The sequence below is a fragment of the Ochotona curzoniae genome, unplaced genomic scaffold, assembly GCF_017591425.1.
Source record: "Ochotona curzoniae isolate NIBS_2020 unplaced genomic scaffold, NIBS_Ocur_1.0 contig_2861, whole genome shotgun sequence".
NCBI lineage: Eukaryota > Metazoa > Chordata > Mammalia > Lagomorpha > Ochotonidae > Ochotona > Ochotona curzoniae.
This window is the reverse complement of record NW_024465620.1, coordinates 2,959,355-2,976,529: the sequence shown is the minus strand read 5'-3', so window position 1 is coordinate 2,976,529 and position 17,175 is coordinate 2,959,355. Positions and strand designations below refer to the sequence as shown.

The 17,175-nt window shown below is 70.0% G+C and overlaps 3 protein-coding genes across 3 annotated transcripts; all 3 read left to right on the top strand.

Moving 5' to 3' along the window:
- The first annotated feature begins 507 nt into the window (after positions 1-507).
- Positions 508-7,979, top strand: MBOAT7 (membrane bound O-acyltransferase domain containing 7). The gene is made up of 8 exons (XM_040978090.1): positions 508-700; positions 1,286-1,364; positions 1,466-1,595; positions 2,014-2,140; positions 3,188-3,347; positions 3,848-4,208; positions 5,454-5,630; positions 7,223-7,979. Exons 2-8 carry the CDS (start codon positions 1,289-1,291, stop codon positions 7,611-7,613), a joined length of 1,422 nt encoding a protein of 473 aa, XP_040834024.1. The 5' UTR covers positions 508-700; positions 1,286-1,288; the 3' UTR covers positions 7,614-7,979.
- TMC4 (transmembrane channel like 4) lies at positions 7,862-14,412 on the top strand. Its single transcript, XM_040978234.1, has 15 exons — positions 7,862-7,895; positions 8,645-8,852; positions 9,503-9,648; positions 9,752-9,984; positions 10,094-10,215; positions 11,387-11,534; positions 11,761-11,928; positions 12,020-12,183; positions 12,261-12,384; positions 12,907-13,004; positions 13,469-13,652; positions 13,725-13,855; positions 13,929-14,084; positions 14,161-14,239; positions 14,325-14,412. The coding sequence occupies exons 1-15, from the start codon at positions 7,862-7,864 to the stop codon at positions 14,385-14,387; spliced, it is 2,058 nt and encodes a 685-aa protein (XP_040834168.1). The 3' UTR covers positions 14,388-14,412.
- A 473-nt stretch (positions 14,413-14,885) lies between these two features.
- LENG1 (leukocyte receptor cluster member 1) lies at positions 14,886-17,169 on the top strand. The gene is made up of 4 exons (XM_040978121.1): positions 14,886-15,028; positions 16,172-16,330; positions 16,460-16,725; positions 16,939-17,169. Exons 1-4 carry the CDS (start codon positions 14,897-14,899, stop codon positions 17,159-17,161), a joined length of 780 nt encoding a protein of 259 aa, XP_040834055.1. The 5' UTR covers positions 14,886-14,896; the 3' UTR covers positions 17,162-17,169.
- The last annotated feature ends 6 nt before the right edge of the window (positions 17,170-17,175 follow it).

The window sequence follows — 17,175 nt, the reverse complement described above, 5'->3', positions numbered from 1 at the left end:
GGTCAAGCTCGTCATCCCGCCACTTCTGCGCGGCGGGAAGTCGAGGTTCCGCCCCAGCCCATCCGCAGCACTCCCTTAGCGGTTGTAAGATTTGGGAAAGAAGTTTATTCCCCTGTCCTGACCCCTGGGTCCACGCGGCCCTCGGGAGTGCCGCCCACTCCAGGTGGCAAACCGAGCCTGGACGCTGCTCGGACCCGACTATCTCCGAAGGGAGCCGAAGTTCGTGGCCCCGCCTCCATCCCAACGGTGCACTCCAACTTCGGCTTTGGCCGAAGTAAGCCGAAGCTTGTGACCCCGCCCACCCTCGGCCGAACTGGTGGCCCCGCCCACGTCCGAACAGTGGTTGGCGTAGTCGGCTGTCAACGGAGCGAGCCGAAGTGTGTGGCCCCGCCCCGAAGCCCTGGGAGCTGCAGCTTCCGCCGCGGCCCGAGGCGAGGCCCCGCCCCTCCGGGCCGCAGCCCCGCCCCCGCCCCGCAGGCCCCGCCCCGCACGTACTAGGGGCTCGCGGGGCCCTCGCTGGGCGGATGCAGAGCCGAGCGCCCCGCCGATCTGCGCCGCCCGCGGCCGCCTAGCCCGGTCCCGGTGGTGTGCTCGGCGCTCCGTCCACAGAGCGGCGGGGGCGGCGTGGGAGGCGTGGCCCGAGCGGCGCGGGCCGCGGACCAGGACTGTTTGGCCGCTTCCTCCCGGGAGGGCCGCTCAGGTGGGCCGAGGGGAGCCAGGGGCGCTGCAGGGGCGGGGGGTGCGGGTGCAGGGGTGGCAGGGGCGGCGGGGTGCAGGGGGGAGGGGTGGCAGGGGTGGCGGGGTGCAGGGGAGAGGGGTGCGGGTGCAGGGGCAGCGGGGTGCAGGGGAGAGGGGTGCGGGTGCAGGGGCGGCGGGGTGCAGGGGCAGCGGGGTGGCGGGGTGCGGGTGCAGGGATGGCAGGGGCGGGGGCTGCGGGTGCAGGGGCAGTGGGGTGCAGGGGCGGCGGGGTGCAGGGGCGGGGGCGCCGGCAGCGCCATGTGTGGCGTAACCGCCTGTGGCTCGGCCGGCGCTCCGGCTGCCAGAGATGCGCGGGGCGAGGTTCCGCTCCCCCGGGACTGGGCAGCAGGGAGGAGGGCTGTCAGAGGGGAAGGGGCTAGGAGGGGCCTTGTGGTTAGCTGGAGTTTGTGGGGCTGCGGGCCGGGGGGCCTGTGGCCAGTGGAGGAGGCCTGGCTCTCCGAGGAGGGGAGCTGCTGGCGGGGCTCTGTGGAAGGAGGAGGGGGCTAGGGCGCAGACCCCGGGAACGCCTGCCTTGTCCCCTCTGCAGATCATGTCGCCCGAGGAGTGGACGTATCTCGTGGTTCTTCTTATCTCCATCCCCATCGGCTTCCTCTTTAAGAAAGCCGGTGAGTCAGGTTCCCCCTCCCTCGGTGAGTGGAAAATGCAAGGGAGGGGCCGCCCAGGGGTCAGGCTCACCCCGCCGGCCCTTCTCCCCGTCCCCCCACAGGGCCTGGACTGAAGCGATGGGGGGCAGCGGCCGTGGGCCTGGGCCTCACGCTCTTCACCTGCGGCCCCCACACTCTGCACTCGCTCGTCACCGTCCTGGGGACCTGGGCCCTCATTCAGGCGCAGCCCTGGTGAGAACCGGAGTGGGAGAGGAGGGGAAGTCTCAGCCGCCTTGCTCCTCTGCGCGTCTACCCCAGTCCACGTCTGCAGGACCGTGGGCAGGGCTCAGCTGGCCCTGCCACCGTCCACATGCTCCTGTGTCCTGCCCCGGCCATACGGGGGGGGGGGGGGGGGGGGGCCTGAGATGGAGGGCAGGGCGGTCCCCCCCACACATCGGGGCCCTTCGGTCATTTCCTGCTCTGTCCTGCGTGGCCGTGCCCCTCGTCCCACGGTGCCACACATGTCCACTTCGTGCCAACATCACCCCTTCCTGCTGTGGTGTCGGTTGGGTGAGGGCTGCGGGGGCGCCCGCCTAGCCAGCCTGCTGTGATGTCAGTCCGGTAAGGGCTGAGGGGCGTCCGCCCAGCCAGCCTCCTGCCTCTGCCTCAGCTCCTGTCACGCCCTGGCCCTGGCCTGGACCTTCTCGTATCTGCTGTTCTTCCGAGCCCTCAGCCTGCTGGGCCTGCCCACGCCCACGCCCTTCACCAACGCTGTGCAACTGCTGCTGACACTCAAGGTCAGCCTGGGGCTTGCTGCCCCTGCCCTCCCCTCCCCCTCCCGTTCCCATGGGGCGAGGCCAGTTATCTCCCACACCCCCTGCGGGCAGGACAGCACCTGTCCCACAGCCCCGGGCTGGGCTTCACCTCTCCTTTTTGGCACCTGCCGGGGCTCCTTTGCTCCTTCAGTCAGAGGAGGAAGACCAGCCCTGGCGCAGAGGGACTTGGCCCAGAGCACGCAGGGAGAAGGGCTGGGTCTGGCTGCCCCTCTCCTGGGGGGACGGGCCAGGCCCTGGCGCAGCCTCAGCCAGAGGCAGGCAGCTGAAGGCAGAGCTGGGAGCAGGCAGGTCAGGAGGGACGGCAGCGAGGCCTGGTGGCCAGAGGGACCAGGACAGGCAGCTCCTGGGGCACCGAGAGCTGCGGTCAGAGGCTGGCTCCTTTGCTGCCGGGAGACACTTACCATTTGCCAGTGGCCACTGTGGTGCTGAGGCGGGGACAGGGCGGGATGGGATGGGTTGTGGCGATGCTGGGGCGGCAGCCAGCAGCTGCCCCCAAGCCTGAGCACCCCCTTGCTGCCCGGGGAGAGCTGCAGCCGGCACAGAACGGGAAGGAAGAGGTACAAGTCCTGCAGGTAGTGAGGAACTGGGGAGGCTGCGGGGTCGCGCGGGCTAGATCTGAGGAACAGGGGTGCCACGAGCTCCGTGGCAGGGAGCGCCCAGGACCGCCTCTGCTCTGGGTGCAGGTGGGCGAGCGTGCTGCACCCTGGGGTTCTCGGTTGGAGATGCCCGGGGGCTGTGGGTGGCTCTCTGGAAGGGCTGGGGCAAAGGGCAGACTGCAGGCCAAGTTGGCATTGGCGGGCTGTGGGTGGCGTGTTGCTGCAGGGCTCCTGGGAGCAGGTGAGGGCAGGGTGAGGAGTGTGGAGCCCAGCCCAGCCCAGCACGTGCCCATGGCAGGGTGGGCGCTTAGCCCCTGCTGCAGATCCCAGCATCCCTCCGGCTGCTGGGCAGGTGGGGAACGGGCACAGAGAAGTGCCTCAGGCCTCAGGGCTCTGCCTGCTCCTCGCCCAGCTGGTGAGCCTGGCCAGTGAGGTCCAGGAGCTGCACCTGGCCCAGCGGAAAGAGATGGCCTCTGGCTTCAGCAAGGGGCCCACGCTGGGGCTGCTGCCCGAAGTGCCGTCGCTCATGGAGACCTTCAGCTACAGCTACTGCTACGTGGGAATCATGACCGGTGAGTGGGCCGCCCTCCACGCCTCCCGCCCGCAGCCCTGCCTGGCCTGTGCCCCCAGCCTGCAGCTCCTGGGCAGTGCCGGCCTCTTCCAGGAGCGGGCGGAGGCAGCGTCCCCTCCTGTCGTCTGCTCAGCCCTCAAGGCCTCTGGGCACACGGTGTCCACTCCCTGAAGGCCAGGCTGGCTGAGCCGAGAGCTCCATCCAGGCCTCCCCCGTGTGTGGGCACTTGTACGGGGCGTTCACTGCAGGGCGCTGGGACCCGACCCCAGGCCCTCCTGGACAGACACTGCTTGTCACCAGAGTCCTGTCTGGTGGTCTGGTGTGAACACACAGGTGGCCGTGGTGGGGACCCCCGACGCCCCGAAGGGGCAGGGCTTGCCTGTTTTCACTCCTGTCTCCCACTGCCCGCTGGTCACCCAGCCAGGAGCTGCGGGTACCAAGTGGCCGGGCCGCACTGGCCCACCTGCCCGCCCGCGGCTGACTGCCCCTGCCCCTCCGCAGGCCCCTTCTTCCGCTACCGCACCTACCTGGACTGGCTGGAGCAGCCCTTCCCGGGCGCCGTGCCCAGCCTGCGGCCCCTGCTGCGGCGCGCCTGGCCGGCGCCGCTCTTCGGCCTGCTCTTCCTGCTGTCCTCGCACCTCTTCCCGCTGGAGGCCGTGCGCGAGGACGCCTTCTACGCCCGCCCGCTGCCCGCCCGCCTCTTCTACATGATCCCGGTCTTCTTCGCCTTCCGCATGCGCTTCTACGTGGCCTGGATCGCCGCCGAGTGCGGCTGCATTGCTGCCGGCTTCGGGGCCTACCCCGTGGCCGCCAAAGCCCGGGCCGGGGGCGGCCCCACCCTCCAATGCCCACCCCCCAGCAGGTCAGGCGGCGGGAGGGAGGCTTCCCACGACCCGGCAGGCCCCGGCAGCAAGGGCTGGCTCTGCCCCTAGCAGGGAGGAGAGCGGGGAGCAGGCAGGGCCCCCAGCCACACTTAGCGTTAGTGAGCGTCCCCTGGCAGGCCGGCTTGGCCCCGTCCCCCCACCCCGTGCAGGGCAGCTGCCCCTGGGACCTGGCCGTCACCCCGTGCTGCTAGCTCCCAGCCCCACCTCTGGTCTGCCGCCCCTGCCAGGAGGCCCAGGGTGGTATCTTAGCAACCAGCATCACCCCTCTGTTGCCGTGGAAGTGTCACCCCCAAAGCCGGTGGCTCCCAGTGGCTGGAGCGGCTGTCACCCAGCCGCCCTGTTGCTAGGGATATGGCATCCCTAACCCTAGCAACAGGGCTTCCCTCCCTTCTTTGCTGCGAGTGTCACTGTTTGTGGCTCCTGGAAGGGCACTCGTGAGCTGCTGCTGAGGAAATGGGGCCCAGGCTGTGCCGCCCTCCAGCCAGGGGGACCTTGACCCCTGCTGCCACGCCCCCTGCCCGGTGCCTTCTGGGTGGGGAGGCTGCAGAGCTGGCAGCTGGCACTCTGGGTGCTGAGGCATTCTGGCCCCTGGCACCCAGATGTCACCTCATCTCTGCCCCTGGGACTCCACTGTCCACCTGGCCCCGGGGACAGGGGCTAGGGTACAGCCCCTGGGCGCCATTGTCCCGTCTGTCCTGCTCCCCTAGGTCAGGCAGGGATTGAAATCTCCTCTCAGTCTGCCCCACGCCCACCCCAGGGTGGCTCCTCACCCAGGGACAGCCAGGGGCGCTGGGGTGCCACTTCCCCGGGAACTGCCATGTTCCTGGTGGTGGCTTTAACAGGGACCTGGAAAGCTTGCCTGAGCATCCCAGCCAGTCCTTGTTGCTAAGGAATGCCTCTTCCTTAGCAACAGAGATCACTTGGCCACCTTCCCAGGGCCTGGATCATCTCCTTAGCAACCGAGAGCCACCTTGTTCCCAGATGCTGCTTCCCTAGCAACCGCCGTGCCCCCGGCGACCCAGGACCCTCCCGGAGTCCTCCCTGGATCGCCAGGGGGCCGCAGCCGGTCCCTGCTAGCCCCCAGGATTGTGAGCCGTGGCCCTGGCCAGAGCCTGCCAGGACTGCAGCGGGCAGGCCCCTTAGAGCTCCGGGCTGGGACAGCAGCGGGCGGCGGAGAGCCCGGCTGAGCTGCGTGTCTGTCCCCACCCTCACCCCACCCCCAGTCCGGAGAAGGCGGCCTCCCTGGAGTATGACTATGAGACCATCCGCAACATCGACTGCTACAACACGGACTTCTGCGTGCGGGTGCGGGACGGCATGCGGTACTGGAACATGACGGTGCAGTGGTGGCTGGCGCAGTACATCTACAAGAGCGCACCTACCCGCTCCTACGTGCTGAGGTGCGTCAGCCCCGCTCTGGCGGGGAGCAGCCGAGAACTACACTTCCCGGCATGCCCCTGGCGGCCTGCAGGCTCCCTAACGGGGAGCCGTGCCCCCAGGCCTCATGGGAGTTGTAGTTTCCTGAGCTTGCCGCTGTAGCTACTTGCGTGAGGTGGGCCCAGGATCTGGGTGTCAAGGCTTGGCTCCTGCTGGCCGCGTGCGGCGTGCGGGCCTCGGGTCAGATAGGAACAGGGCCTGGCAGGTGAGTCATATCAAACACGATCGGTCCTGTCTGCTGATTGGAAGGGCAGACTGACAGCGAGAAGGGTCACTCCCCAGATCGCTGCAGTGACCAGAGCTGGGCTGGTCAGGGGCTTCCTCCAGGTCTCTGTCGTGGGTGCAGGGTCCCAGGCACTCAACAGCGGAATCAGAAGTGTAGCCACAGGGATTAGAACCGGGGCCCAAGTGGGATGCTGGAGGCTTAACTTCCTAACCACAGCAACCCCTCTTGTGATTTTTAAAATTTTTTTGAAGATTTATTTTTATTAGAAAATCAGATATACAGAGAGGAGAGAGAGAGAGGAAGATCTTCCATCCAATTATTCACTCCCCAAGTGACACAACTGCCAGAGCTGTGCTGATTCTGAGCCAGGAACCAGGAGCCTCTTCGGGTCTCCCACACAGGTGCAGGGTCCCAAGGCTTTGGGCCGTCCTCAACTGCTCTCCCAGGCCGCAGGCAGGGAGAAGAATTATTTGAAAAAGAGTTACACACATACAGAGAGATTCTTCCATCTGCTGGGTCATTACCCCGGAACCAAGCCGGGCTGATCTGAAGCCAGGAGCTTCATCTGGCTCTGTCACGTGGATGCTACAGTACCTGGGCGTCTGCTGCTGCTCTCGCAGTTAGTACACAGGGATGGACAGAGCTGGTGCCCGTGCGGGACGCTGGCGTTGCAGGCAGCAGCCTTACACGGCTTTACAGCTGCACAGCACCGGGGCGCCCTGGGGAGCTGCTGCCCGGGGCCCTCAGGTGGGGACGGAGGGAGCAGGCGGCAGTGGCGTCTGGGAAGCGGGCTGTGGCCCAGCACCGGGGGCTTGTGGTGACCTGTGGAGAAGCAGTGAGGACAGGACGCATGGGTGGCACCTCCAGGGAAGGGGACGCCTGCGGCTGGAAGGGCGGAGGCCAGGCTGACACGCACACCTGACTCCTCTGGCGGCCAGGAGCGGGGCTGGTGTGGACACCTGGGTGTCGGCAGGTACAGCTGGCCGCGATCAGCGGTGTGGCCCGCTGCTGCCGCCAGGGGCACCCTGCAGGCCACTCGCAGCACCTGGGGGGCAGGGGGTGCTGTCCACTCCCGGCAGAGCCCTGGGGTGCACGGCCAGGTCTCCGGCGGCAGCTGGCCGAGTCCCTCCCCTGACACCCGTCTCCAGCCCGGACCCCCAAGGCCGGGAGCTTAGCTTCCTGGGGCTGGGGTCAAGGGGAGCAGGAGGTAGTGGGGCGACCTGGTTCCAGACAGGCTCTGTTGCTTGGAGCAAGGCCGGGTGGGCCTGGGTCAGAGTGGGGGGCCGGCCGGGTCCCCTGGAGCTGAGCTGACCGCAGCCCGCCCTGCAGGAGCGCCTGGACCATGCTGCTGAGCGCCTACTGGCACGGCCTGCACCCCGGCTACTACCTGAGCTTCCTGACGGTGCCGCTGTGCCTGGCGGCCGAGAGCCGGCTGGAGTCGGCGCTGCGCGGGCGGCTGGGCCCTGGCGGGCAGCAGGCCTGGGACTGGGTGCACTGGTTCTTCAAGATGCGCGCCTACGACTACATGTGCATGGGCTTCGTGCTGCTGTCCATGGGCGACACGCTGCGCTACTGGGCCTCCGTCTACTTCTGCATCCACCTGCTGGCGCTGGCCTGCCTGGCGCTGGGCCTGGCCCTGGGCGGAGGCGGCCCGGGCCGCAGGAAGGCAGCGCCGCCCCAGGCCGCCGAGCCGGCCGCCGAGAAGCTCCGGGAGGAGTGAGCTGCCGGCCGGGGGAGGCCTCGCTGGCCAGGAGCCTGGAGAGGAGTCCCTTTCCCAGCCAACCACCCTGCCTGCCACCGCAGCCCGGCCGGGGGCCACCGTCCAGGCCCTCCGAGAGCCACGCATAGCCGAGTGGAGGACTTCCCGGGCCCATGCCCCCTGAGGATGCCCGGCCTGCAGGGGTCCGGGGCGGGGACCTCCTGGTGTCGTTTTGCTCCACTTGACGCCCTGCAATCAGTGTTTCGGCCATGGAGGGACCACCCACCCATCACTTCATGGCGGGTACGGGGTCGCGCCTGCAGGGGACCACCGACTGCCCTCAGCCCTCTGTCGGAACCGTTAATCTTTCCCAATAAAGCCTTGCGCCAGGAGCCTCGTGCGCGTGTGGGGTCTGGGCGCACCTGAGCGCCGCCGCCGTCCTCCCTCCGGCCGCGGGGAGGCAGGCACGCCCGCCTCGGCACCGCCCTCACCTGGGCCAGTCCCCGCCCCGGCCGCCCTGGCCAGCAGACGGAAACCGGGAAACGGCGGCGAGCGAGCCCGGGGGCCATGGCAGGAAGCCTGGCCTGGGAGTCCGGAGCCTGGAGCCCCTCCGGGGAATGGCCGGCCCCGCGGGGCCCCGCAGGAGGTGGGGGGCTCAGAGCCAGCCAACTTTCAGGCTGAGGGAAAGTTGGAGAGGGAGGGAAAGAGATGGGGCTGGACCCCGGGGTGCAAGGAAGGAAGAACTGGGCTGGACCCCTGGGTGTGAGGGAGGAGGGGCTGGACCCCTGGGTGTGAGGGAGGAGGGGCTGCACCCCTGGGTGTGAGGGAGGAGGGGCTGGACCCCTGGGTGTGAGGGAAGAGGGTCTGGACTGGACCCCGGGGGTGAGGGAGGAGGGGCTGGACCGCTGGGTCTGAGGGAGGAGGGGCTGGGCTGCACCCCTGGGTCTGAGGGAGGAGGGGCTGCACCCCTGGGTCTGAGGGAGGAGGGCTGGACTCTGCAGGGGACAGCTGTGGTCCCCGTGGTTTTACTTGCCCCCTGCTCTCCTGCCCAGGGAAGTCTCTGGCCTCTGTGCTGAGTGAACTCCCCAGTGCTGCCACCCTGCGCTACCGTGGCCCCGGGGTGCCGCCCTGGGGGGCCCTGGAGGGGGAGGAGGAGAGAAGCGGCAGGCAGACCCCGGCAGCGGCCACCCCGGCAGAGCTGGAGGAGCCACAGGCCCCGCGGGCGCTGCCCTGGCCCATGGCGGCCCGCCGGGCGCACAGGTGAGGGCCCAGCCCCGTCCCCGTCCCGTCCGCTCCCCAGCTGCTCCCGCCGGCCTCCAGGGGCTCCCCAGCTGCTCCCGCCGGCCTCCGGGGGCTCCCCAGCTGCTCCTGCCAGCCTCCGGGGGCTCCCCAGCTGCTCCCGCCGGCCTCCGGGGGCTCCCCAGCTGCTCCTGCCAGCCTCCAGGGGCTCCCCAGCTGTTCCCGCCGGCCTCCAGGCTAGCTTTTCCTTCCTCTGTCCCCCCATGACTGAGGGTCCCCTTTCTCTGTCTCCACTCAGTCAGAACTGCGGGTGCCACACCCCGCCCCTGGTGCCAGAGTTGCTCGGCCGCCTCCCCCGTCCTTTCTTGGTTTCTGTTTTCCTCCTCCTCCTTTGCACTCTGCGTCCCTGTCTGGTTGGACCGTGGCCAGACAAGTGCACGGAACCCCGCGTGCAGCTGCAGGGGCTAGTGGACGCCCCTGCCCCCAGGGGACCCTCTCACCTGGGACTTTGTCTCGCAGCTCTACCTCTGACTGCAGCCTCCAGGAGCTCCTGCCCTTGGACTTGGAGTCCTGGGCGGCCCCTAGCTGAGCTGTGTCCTTGTGGCTAGGCAGCTGCCCCTGCCCACCCCGATCCCCGCTGGGGGCTGCCTCTGACTCAGTTTCCCTCTCAGGCAGAGCCAGGCCTGGGACCAGACAGCCCACGGCTCGGAATCCCGCACGACCCGCTGGGCCAGGCTGCTCCGCGGGTCCCGGGAGAAGACGAGGAAGTGCATCCACAGGCTGAAGCCCTGGGCATGGACCCTGAAGAGGATCGGGGGTGCGAGGGGCGTCCTGGGGGCACGAGCGCTGATGTGGGGTGGTGGGTGAGGATTCGGCCCCAATCCGGCCGCTGGCCACCGTCTCTCGGCCGCCCCCTGCAGGACAGTTCGGCGCCGGCACCGAGTCCTACTTCTCGCTTCTGCGTTTCCTGCTGTTTCTCAACCTGCTGGCCGTGCTGCTGGTGGTCTGCATGGTGCTGTTGCCCACCTGGCTGGACGGGGCTCCCCCGGGGCCCCCGGCCCCTGACCCCTCCTCACCCTGCGGGACCTACAACCCCCGCTCCCAAGGCCTGGTCACCTTCCTCTCCCAGCTCTTCAACTTACTCTCCGGAGAGGTGAGGGCCAGGGTCCAGGGGAGTTGCCCGCCCAGCCCCCATGCCCCCGTCTCCCCCCGCAGGCCTCCCTGCCCAGCCCCGGCCCCCATCCTGCCCGTCTCTCCCGCAGGGTTACCTGGAATGGTCCCCCCTCTTCTACGGCTACTTCCCGGCCCGCCCGCGCCTGGCCGTGCCCTACCTGTGCTCGGCCTTCGCCATCAGCCTCCTCAGCCTCGTGCTCATCTTGTACCGGTGAGCGCACCCCGGGGTGGGGCCTTTTGTGTTTGCGCCAAAATAAGGAGACTTTTTTTTTTAGATGTATCTATTTGAAAAGCAGAGTTGAGACAGAGAGGCCTTCCCTCCGCTGGCTCACTCCCTGCCACAGCCAGGGCAGGGCCAGGCCAGAGCTGGGCCTCCCACATGGGTGCCAGGGGTCCGAGCACTTGGGCCAGCACCTGCCGGCTCAGAAGCAGAGCCCGGACCCCAACGGGACCTGCGGTGTGAGGACGTAGCTATCCCAGGCGGCATCTGGCCGGCTGTTTGCCACAGGCCCACCGAGCACGGGGCGTTCAAGCAAAGTCTGTGAGCGGGAGAGGGTTTTGTGCCTCGTGTGGCAGGCAGAGGGGGCCAGGTGGGTGCAGATGTTGCCTTGGGCTGGCTGCAGCTTCCGGAGCTCACACACGTGGCTGGTCTGCTACTGGCTTTTAAAGGAGACAGCTCTGGAGCCAGCGCTGTGGTTCAACAGGCTAGTCCTCTGCCTGAGGCAGCGGCACCAGACATGGGTGCCAGTTCATGTCCCAGCCGCTCCGCTTCCCACCCAGCTCCCTGCTGTGGCCTGGGAAAGCAGCCGAGGACGGCCCAAAGCCCTGGGACCCTGCACCTGCGTGGGAGACCTGGAAGAGGCTCCTGATTGGCTCAACTCCAGCCGATATAGTCATGGGGGGGGAGTCAACTAGCAGATGGAAGATCTTTTTGTCTCTTCTTTGTGGATCTGCCTTTCAAGAAAATATAGATAAATCTGAGAGAGAGGGAAGGCCCTGCGGGCTGGCGTCAGGGAGAAGGGGCCTCAGGCTGAGCAGGTGGAGGAGGGGGCAGCTACTGCAGTAACCAGGGGGGCATGTTGGCCACTGGGGCCTAGGTCTGCATGAGGGCTGGGACAAGGCCTCTGCTGGGAGTCACCTGGTGTGGGGGGTCCACACCAGCAAGGGGTGGGGCCAAGTCGAGCCGTCCCGGGCTCCCACCCGAAGCTGTCCCTGCACCCAGCTCCCACCTGCGGCCGTCCTGGCTCCACCCGGGGCCGACCTGGCTCCCACCCGAAACTGCCCCCGCACCCAGCTCCCACCTGCGGCCATCCCCGCTCCCACGCGAGGCCATCCCCGCTCCCACCCGAAGCTGTCCTGCCATGCCCCTGTCCCTCTTGCAGCTCCGTGTCCGGTATGAAGCAGATGCTGCTGGCCGAGTCGGGGACTCTGACCAGCTACAGCCACCGGGTGTTCACCGCCTGGGACTTCGGCCTCCGCGGGGACGTGCACGTGCGGCTGCGCCAACGCAAGATCCTGTATGAGCTGCAGGTGCGCCGGGCGAGTGGGGCGGGACGGCGGGGAGGCCGGTAGGACGCCCCGGGTCGAAGGGCGCAGCCACAAGCAGGGAGCAGGCAGGCAGGCGCCCCGGTTCCAGGGGAAGGCGTGGACCCGGTCCGGGTGGGGGGGATCCGATGACGGCCCCCTTGGAGGAGGGGGCTCTGGGCGGAGACCCGGCGGGATGGGGGCACCGAAGTGCGTCTCTGCCCCGGCCCAGGTGGAGCTGGAGGAAGCCGTGGTGCGGCGCCAGGCCGCGGGGCGCACGCTGGGCCAGACGGTGCGCCTGTGGGCGGTGCGCGCGCTGCTCAACCTGCTGGTGCTGGCGCTCCTGGGCGCGGCCTTCTACGGCGTCTACTGGGCCACGGGGTACACCGTGCAGCTGCAGGTGCGGGACCCACGTTCCCGGGGAGGGGTGCGGGGGTGCGGGCTATGAGGGGACCCCGAGGCCTGTCCTCCTGCGCGCCCTGCTCCCGTAGGAGACGCCCCTGGTGCAGCAGACGCCGCTGCTGCAGCTCGTGGTCAACTTCCTGCCGTCCGCGTTCATCTCGGCCGTCAACTTCGTGCTGCCCCCGGTGTTCAAGCTCATCGCCCCCCTGGAGGGCTACACGCGGGGCCGCCAGATCGTCTTCATCCTGCTGAGGTTCCCGCCGGGACGGGTGGGCGCGCCAGGGGCCAGGGCTGTCGGGGGGCCGCCGCCCACCGCCCCCTCTCCCCCAGGACCGTGTTCCTGCGCCTCGCCTCGCTGGTCGTCCTGCTCTTCTCCCTCTGGGCGCAGATCACCTGCGGCGGCAACGCCGAGGCCAAGAGCTGCCAGGGCTGCGGCTACAACAAGGAGCTTCCGGTGGGGACCCCGGCGGGCGCGGGCCGAGTGTGGGGTCCAGGCGAGGGGAGGGAGTGTGGGGTCCATGGGCCTGGGGTCCAGGCGTGGGAGGGAGTGTGGGGTCAGTGGGCCTGGAGTCCAGGCGTGGGAGGGAGTGTGGGGTCAGTGGGCCTGGGGGTGCAGGCGTGGGAGGGAGTGTGGGGTCGCTGGGCCTGGGGGTGCAGGCGTGGGAGGGAGTGTGGGGTCGGTGGGCCTGGGGGTCCAGGCGTGGGAGGGAGTGTGGGGTGGGTGGGCCTGGGGGTGCAGGCGTGGGAGGGAGTGTGGGGTGGGTGGGCCTGGGGGTCCAGGCATGGGATGGAGTGTGGGATCAGCAAGGCTGAGGGTCCAGGCGTGGGAGGGAGTGTGGAGTCGGTGGGCCTGGGGTCCAGGCGTGGGAGGGAGTGTGGGGTCGCTGGGCCTGGGGTCCAGGCGCGGGGGACAGGAGTGTGGAATGTGGACTCCACGGGCCTGGAGGAGGCCCTTCCGACGTGTTCGCTCCCGCAGTGCTGGGAGACCCGGGTGGGCCAGGAAATGTACAAGCTGCTGCTCTTCGACCTGCTGACCGGCCTGGCCGTCACGCTGCTCGTCCAGTTCCCTCGCAAGTGAGCCCCGCCCCCGCCGTGGCCCCGCCCCGGACACACCCCCAACCTGAAAGCCCGCCCACGCAGGCCCCTCCCACTGCTCTGGCCCCGCCCTGGCGAGGCCGATCACAGGCCACACCCACGCGACGATGTGGCAGGAACGTCCCTCTGGCCCCGCCCCCGACGCACTCCCCTTCGATTGGCTGGCGGGGTCCTGGGGGCGGGAAATACCCGGCGGCCACGCCCTCGCTCTGCCCCGCCTCCAACGCACTCCCCTCCGATTGGCTAGCGGGGTGCAGGGGGCTGGGAAGGCCCGGCGGCCACGCCTCCAGTCTGTCCCCGCCTCCGACGCACTCCCCTCCGATTGGCTGGCGGGAGGCGGAGGCCGGCGGCCACGCCCTCACCCTGCCCCGCCCCCGGCGCGCTGCTCTCCCATTGGCTGGCGCAGCAGCCCGGCCCCGCCGCTCACCGGCCCCGCCCCGCAGGCTGCTGTGCGCCCGCTGCCCCGGCGCCCTGGGCCGCCTGGCGGGGACCCTGGAGTTCGAGGTGCCCAGCGAGGTGCTGGGGCTCATCTACGCGCAGACGGTGGTCTGGGTGGGCACCTTCTTCTGCCCTTTGCTGCCGCTGCTCAACACGGCCAAGTTCCTGCTGCTCTTCTACCAGAAGAAGGTGCGCAGCGGGGACGCTCGGGGCAGCCCGACTTCCGGGCCAGGCCGCAGACCCCGCCCCTTCCGCCCGCAGGTGACGCTCTTCGCCACCTGCTCGCCGGCCTCGCGCACCTTCCGCGCCTCCACCGCCAACTTCTTCTTCCCGCTGGTGCTGCTGCTGGGCCTGGCCGTGTCGGCGGTGCCGGTGCTCTACAGCATCTTCCTGTGCGTGTGAGGGCGCGCCCCGCGGCGAGCAGACCGCCCCGCCGCGCCCGCATCACGGCCCCTCTGCCCGCAGCATCCCGCCGTCCAGGCCGTGCGGGCCCTTCCGCGACCTCCCGTCCATGTGGGCGCAGATCCCGCGGGCCATCGAGGGCCTCCCGCAGGCCACCCAGGACTTCCTCTTCTTCCTGGGCACGCAGGCGTTCGCCGTGCCCCTGCTGCTGGTGTGCAGGTGCGGGGCGCGGGGGCGCGGGGCGCGGGGTGCGGTCCCCCTGCTCGGCCGCTCACGGGCCACCCCGTCCCCGCAGCATCCTGCTGGCCTACACCGTGGCCGTGGCCAACTCGTACGGGCGCCTCATCTCGGAGCTGCAGCGGCAGATCCAGACGGTGAGCGGGGCTCGGCTCCCCGGGCGGCCCCCTCGCCCCTCGCCCCTCGCCCCTGCCCGCCTCACCCCTCGCCCTCTGCCCGCAGGAGGCGCAGAACAAAGTCTTCCTGGCGCAGCGCGCCGTGGCGCTGAGCGCGGCCCAGGGGTGAGCGCCGGGGTCCAGAGGGCGCCCTGGTCCTGCCCCCGCCCCCCTGCGCCCCTGCACCCCTGCACCCCGACTCCCCAGCTTCCCGGTTCCCCCGCCCCCCAGCCCCTCGGCCCCCCAGCGCCCCTGTCCCCCGTCCCCCAGCATCCCTCTTTCCCGCATCAATAAAAACACGCCCAGTGCAAAGCCTGTCCTTCCAGCAAGTCGGTCCACGTGCGGGAGAGCTAACGTGACGTGCCCGCCGGCCAATCGGAGGCCGTTCTCTCTGCGTCGGGGGCGGGGTCAGCCGTGATTGACTCTCTAGGCGGGGCGCGGTCGCTAGGCAACGTCGCCGTGGCTAAGAAGACGCCTTAGCCAATCGCCTGTCGCTGCAGGCCGGGGGCGGGCTGATTCATCGAGGACCAATCGGCGGGCGAGGCAGGCACAACAGGAAGCGAGCCCGCCCCTAGGCCGAGCGGAAGCGCGGGGAGGCGGGCGCGCCCGTCAGTGCGCGGCGGCGGCGGCGGCGGCGCCATGAACATCTTGCCGAAGAAGAGTTGGCACGTCCGCAACAAGGACAATGTGGCCCGTGTGCGGCGCGACGAGGCGCGGGCCCGGGAGGAGGAGCGGGAGCGGGAGCGGAGGGCGCTGCTGGCGGAGACGGAGGTGCGGGCCGGGCGGGAGCGCTGGCGCGGGTTCGGGGCCCGGGAGGGAGCGCTGGCCCTGCCCCTCCGCGGGTTCGGGGCCCGGGAAGGAGCGCTGGCCCTGTCCCTCCGCGGGTTCGGGGCCCGGAGGGAGCGCTGGCCCTGTCCCTCCGCGGGTTCGGGGCCCGGAGGGAGCGCTGGCCCTGCCCCTCCGCGGGTTCGGGGCCCGGAGGGAGCGCTGGCCCTGCCCCTCCGCGGGTTCGGGGCCCGGAGGGAGCGCTGGCCCTGTCCCTCCGCGGGTTCGGGGCCCGGGAGCGCTGGCCCTGCCCCTCCGCGGGTTCGGGGCCCGGAGGGAGCGCTGGCCCTGTCCCTCCGCGGGTTCGGGGCCCGGAGGGAGCGCTGGCCCTGCCCCTCCGCGGGTTCGGGGCCCGGAGGGAGCGCTGGCCCTGCCCCTCCGCGGGTTCGGGGCCCGGAGGGAGCGCTGGCCCTGTCCCTCCGCGGGTTCGGGGCCCGGGAGCGCTGGCCCTGCCCCTCCGCGGGTTCGGGGCCCGGAGGGAGCGCTGGCCCTGTCCCTCCGCGGGTTCGGGGCCCGGGAAGGAGCGCTGGCCCTGCCCCTCCGCGGGTTCGGGCCCGGGAGCGACCACGCTGCCGTCGTGCCCTGTGAGCAGTGGGTGCAGGATCTGTCTGTCTCTCAACTGTGTCTTGCAAAAGAACTCTTAATAAAAGGTTTTTTTTTTTTTTTTTTAATTGAAAAGTCAGATATACAGAGAGAAAGATCTTCCGTCTGCTGGTTCACTCCTCAAGTGGCCTGGTGGCTGGAGCTGAGCCAGTCCGAAGCCAGGAGCCAGGAGCCTCTGGTCTCCCGGGCGGTGCAGGTCCCCAGGCTTTGGGCCGTCCTGCACTGCTTTCCCAGGCCGCAGGCAGGGAGCTGCATGGGAAGTGGAGCTGCCGGGATTAGAGCTGGCGCCCATACGGAACCCGGTGTGTGTGAGGCCAGGACTTAAAAAAGACTGAAAGTTGCATAAACAGACCCGGCGAGTGTCAGCCGAGTGGGAATGTGCCGGGGTCTGTGTTCCATCTGATGTGGGGTCACTGCGCCTGCCCGGACCCCGTGTCCAGTGTCCAGTGTCCAGGGGCTGACGTGTGGCCCGTCCCTGCCCCCCAGGCGCGCACCGAGCTGCTGCGGAGCAGAGCCAGGCGGCAGCAGGCGCTGCCCGAGCCCAAGGCGGCCGGGCCGGTGGACCTGTTCCGGGAGCTGCTGGAGGGCAAAGGCGCGGTGAGCAGCGGCAACAAGGACCACGAGGAGGAGCAGCGACAGGAGAAGGTGAGGGGCGGTGGGCGCGGGGAGGAGGTGAGGGGCTGCGGGCGCGGGGAGACCCCGCGGGGAGGAGGTGAGGGGCGGTGGGCGCGGGCGGCCCGCCTGGAGGAGGCTTCAGCCCGGGTTCTGCCACAGGAGCGGCAGGAGAAGGCGCTGGGCATCCTGACGTACCTGGGCCAGAGCGCGGCCGAGGCCCAGACGCAGCCGCCCTGGTACCAGCTGCCCCCGGGGCGCAGGACCCCCCCTGCCGGCCCGGCCCCGGACGAGAAGGTCAAGAGCCACCTGGACCCCCTGCGGGAGATGCAGAAGCAGCTGGGCAGGAAGCGGCGACACAGCGGTGACCAGGATGCCCTCAGCAGCAAGGGCAGGAAGGAGCGGCCCAGCAGCCAGCGGCCCCCTGGGTAAGGAGGGCGGCTCTGGGGGGGGCGTGTTGGGGGGCTTGGCCCGCCTGGCTGGCAGAGCAGGGCTGTGCCCTTGGGGGCTGGCTGCGCAGAGGGCCAGCTGGGTGCCAGCCGCAGCACGTGGGCCCCTGCACCCCGACACCAGGTGGCTGCTTGCAGTGGGGGCAGCAGGACGGAGGGGCCCCGGTTTTCTGACAGGCCTCTTCTCCCCAGGCCCCCGTCCCTGGCCCAGCTGCGAGCGGAGCGTCTGCGGCGGGAGGCAGCGGAGCGGGCGCGGGCGGAGGCCCTGCTGGCGCGGGTGCGGGGCCAGGTCCCGCAGGGGCCGGCCGAGGACCAAGAGGAGCTGGACGAGCGGCGGCGACAGTATAACTCCCAGTACCACCCGCAGCTGGCACGGCGTGCCCGCGGCCAGGCCCCCCAGCCCACCCCCTTCTGAGGGGCTCAGGGAGG

Excerpts from the sequence above, each read along its gene's own strand:
- LENG1 (XM_040978121.1), top strand. The coding sequence starts at position 14,897 with ATGAACATCTTGCCGAAGAAGAGTTGGCACGTCCGCAACAAGGACAAT. Across the intron at positions 15,029-16,171 it reads CGCTGCTGGCGGAGACGGAG|GCGCGCACCGAGCTGCTGCG; the intron begins GTGCGGGCCGGG and ends CCTGCCCCCCAG. Across the intron at positions 16,726-16,938 it reads AGCAGCCAGCGGCCCCCTGG|GCCCCCGTCCCTGGCCCAGC; the intron begins GTAAGGAGGGCG and ends TCTTCTCCCCAG.
- TMC4 (XM_040978234.1), top strand. The coding sequence starts at position 7,862 with ATGGAGGGACCACCCACCCATCACTTCATGGCGG. Across the intron at positions 11,929-12,019 it reads GGTACACCGTGCAGCTGCAG|GAGACGCCCCTGGTGCAGCA; the intron begins GTGCGGGACCCA and ends CTGCTCCCGTAG. Across the intron at positions 13,653-13,724 it reads TGCTCTTCTACCAGAAGAAG|GTGACGCTCTTCGCCACCTG; the intron begins GTGCGCAGCGGG and ends TTCCGCCCGCAG.
- MBOAT7 (XM_040978090.1), top strand. The coding sequence starts at position 1,289 with ATGTCGCCCGAGGAGTGGACGTATCTCGTGGTTCTTCTTATCTCCATC. Across the intron at positions 1,596-2,013 it reads CTCATTCAGGCGCAGCCCTG|CTCCTGTCACGCCCTGGCCC; the intron begins GTGAGAACCGGA and ends CCTCTGCCTCAG. Across the intron at positions 4,209-5,453 it reads CAATGCCCACCCCCCAGCAG|TCCGGAGAAGGCGGCCTCCC; the intron begins GTCAGGCGGCGG and ends CCCCACCCCCAG.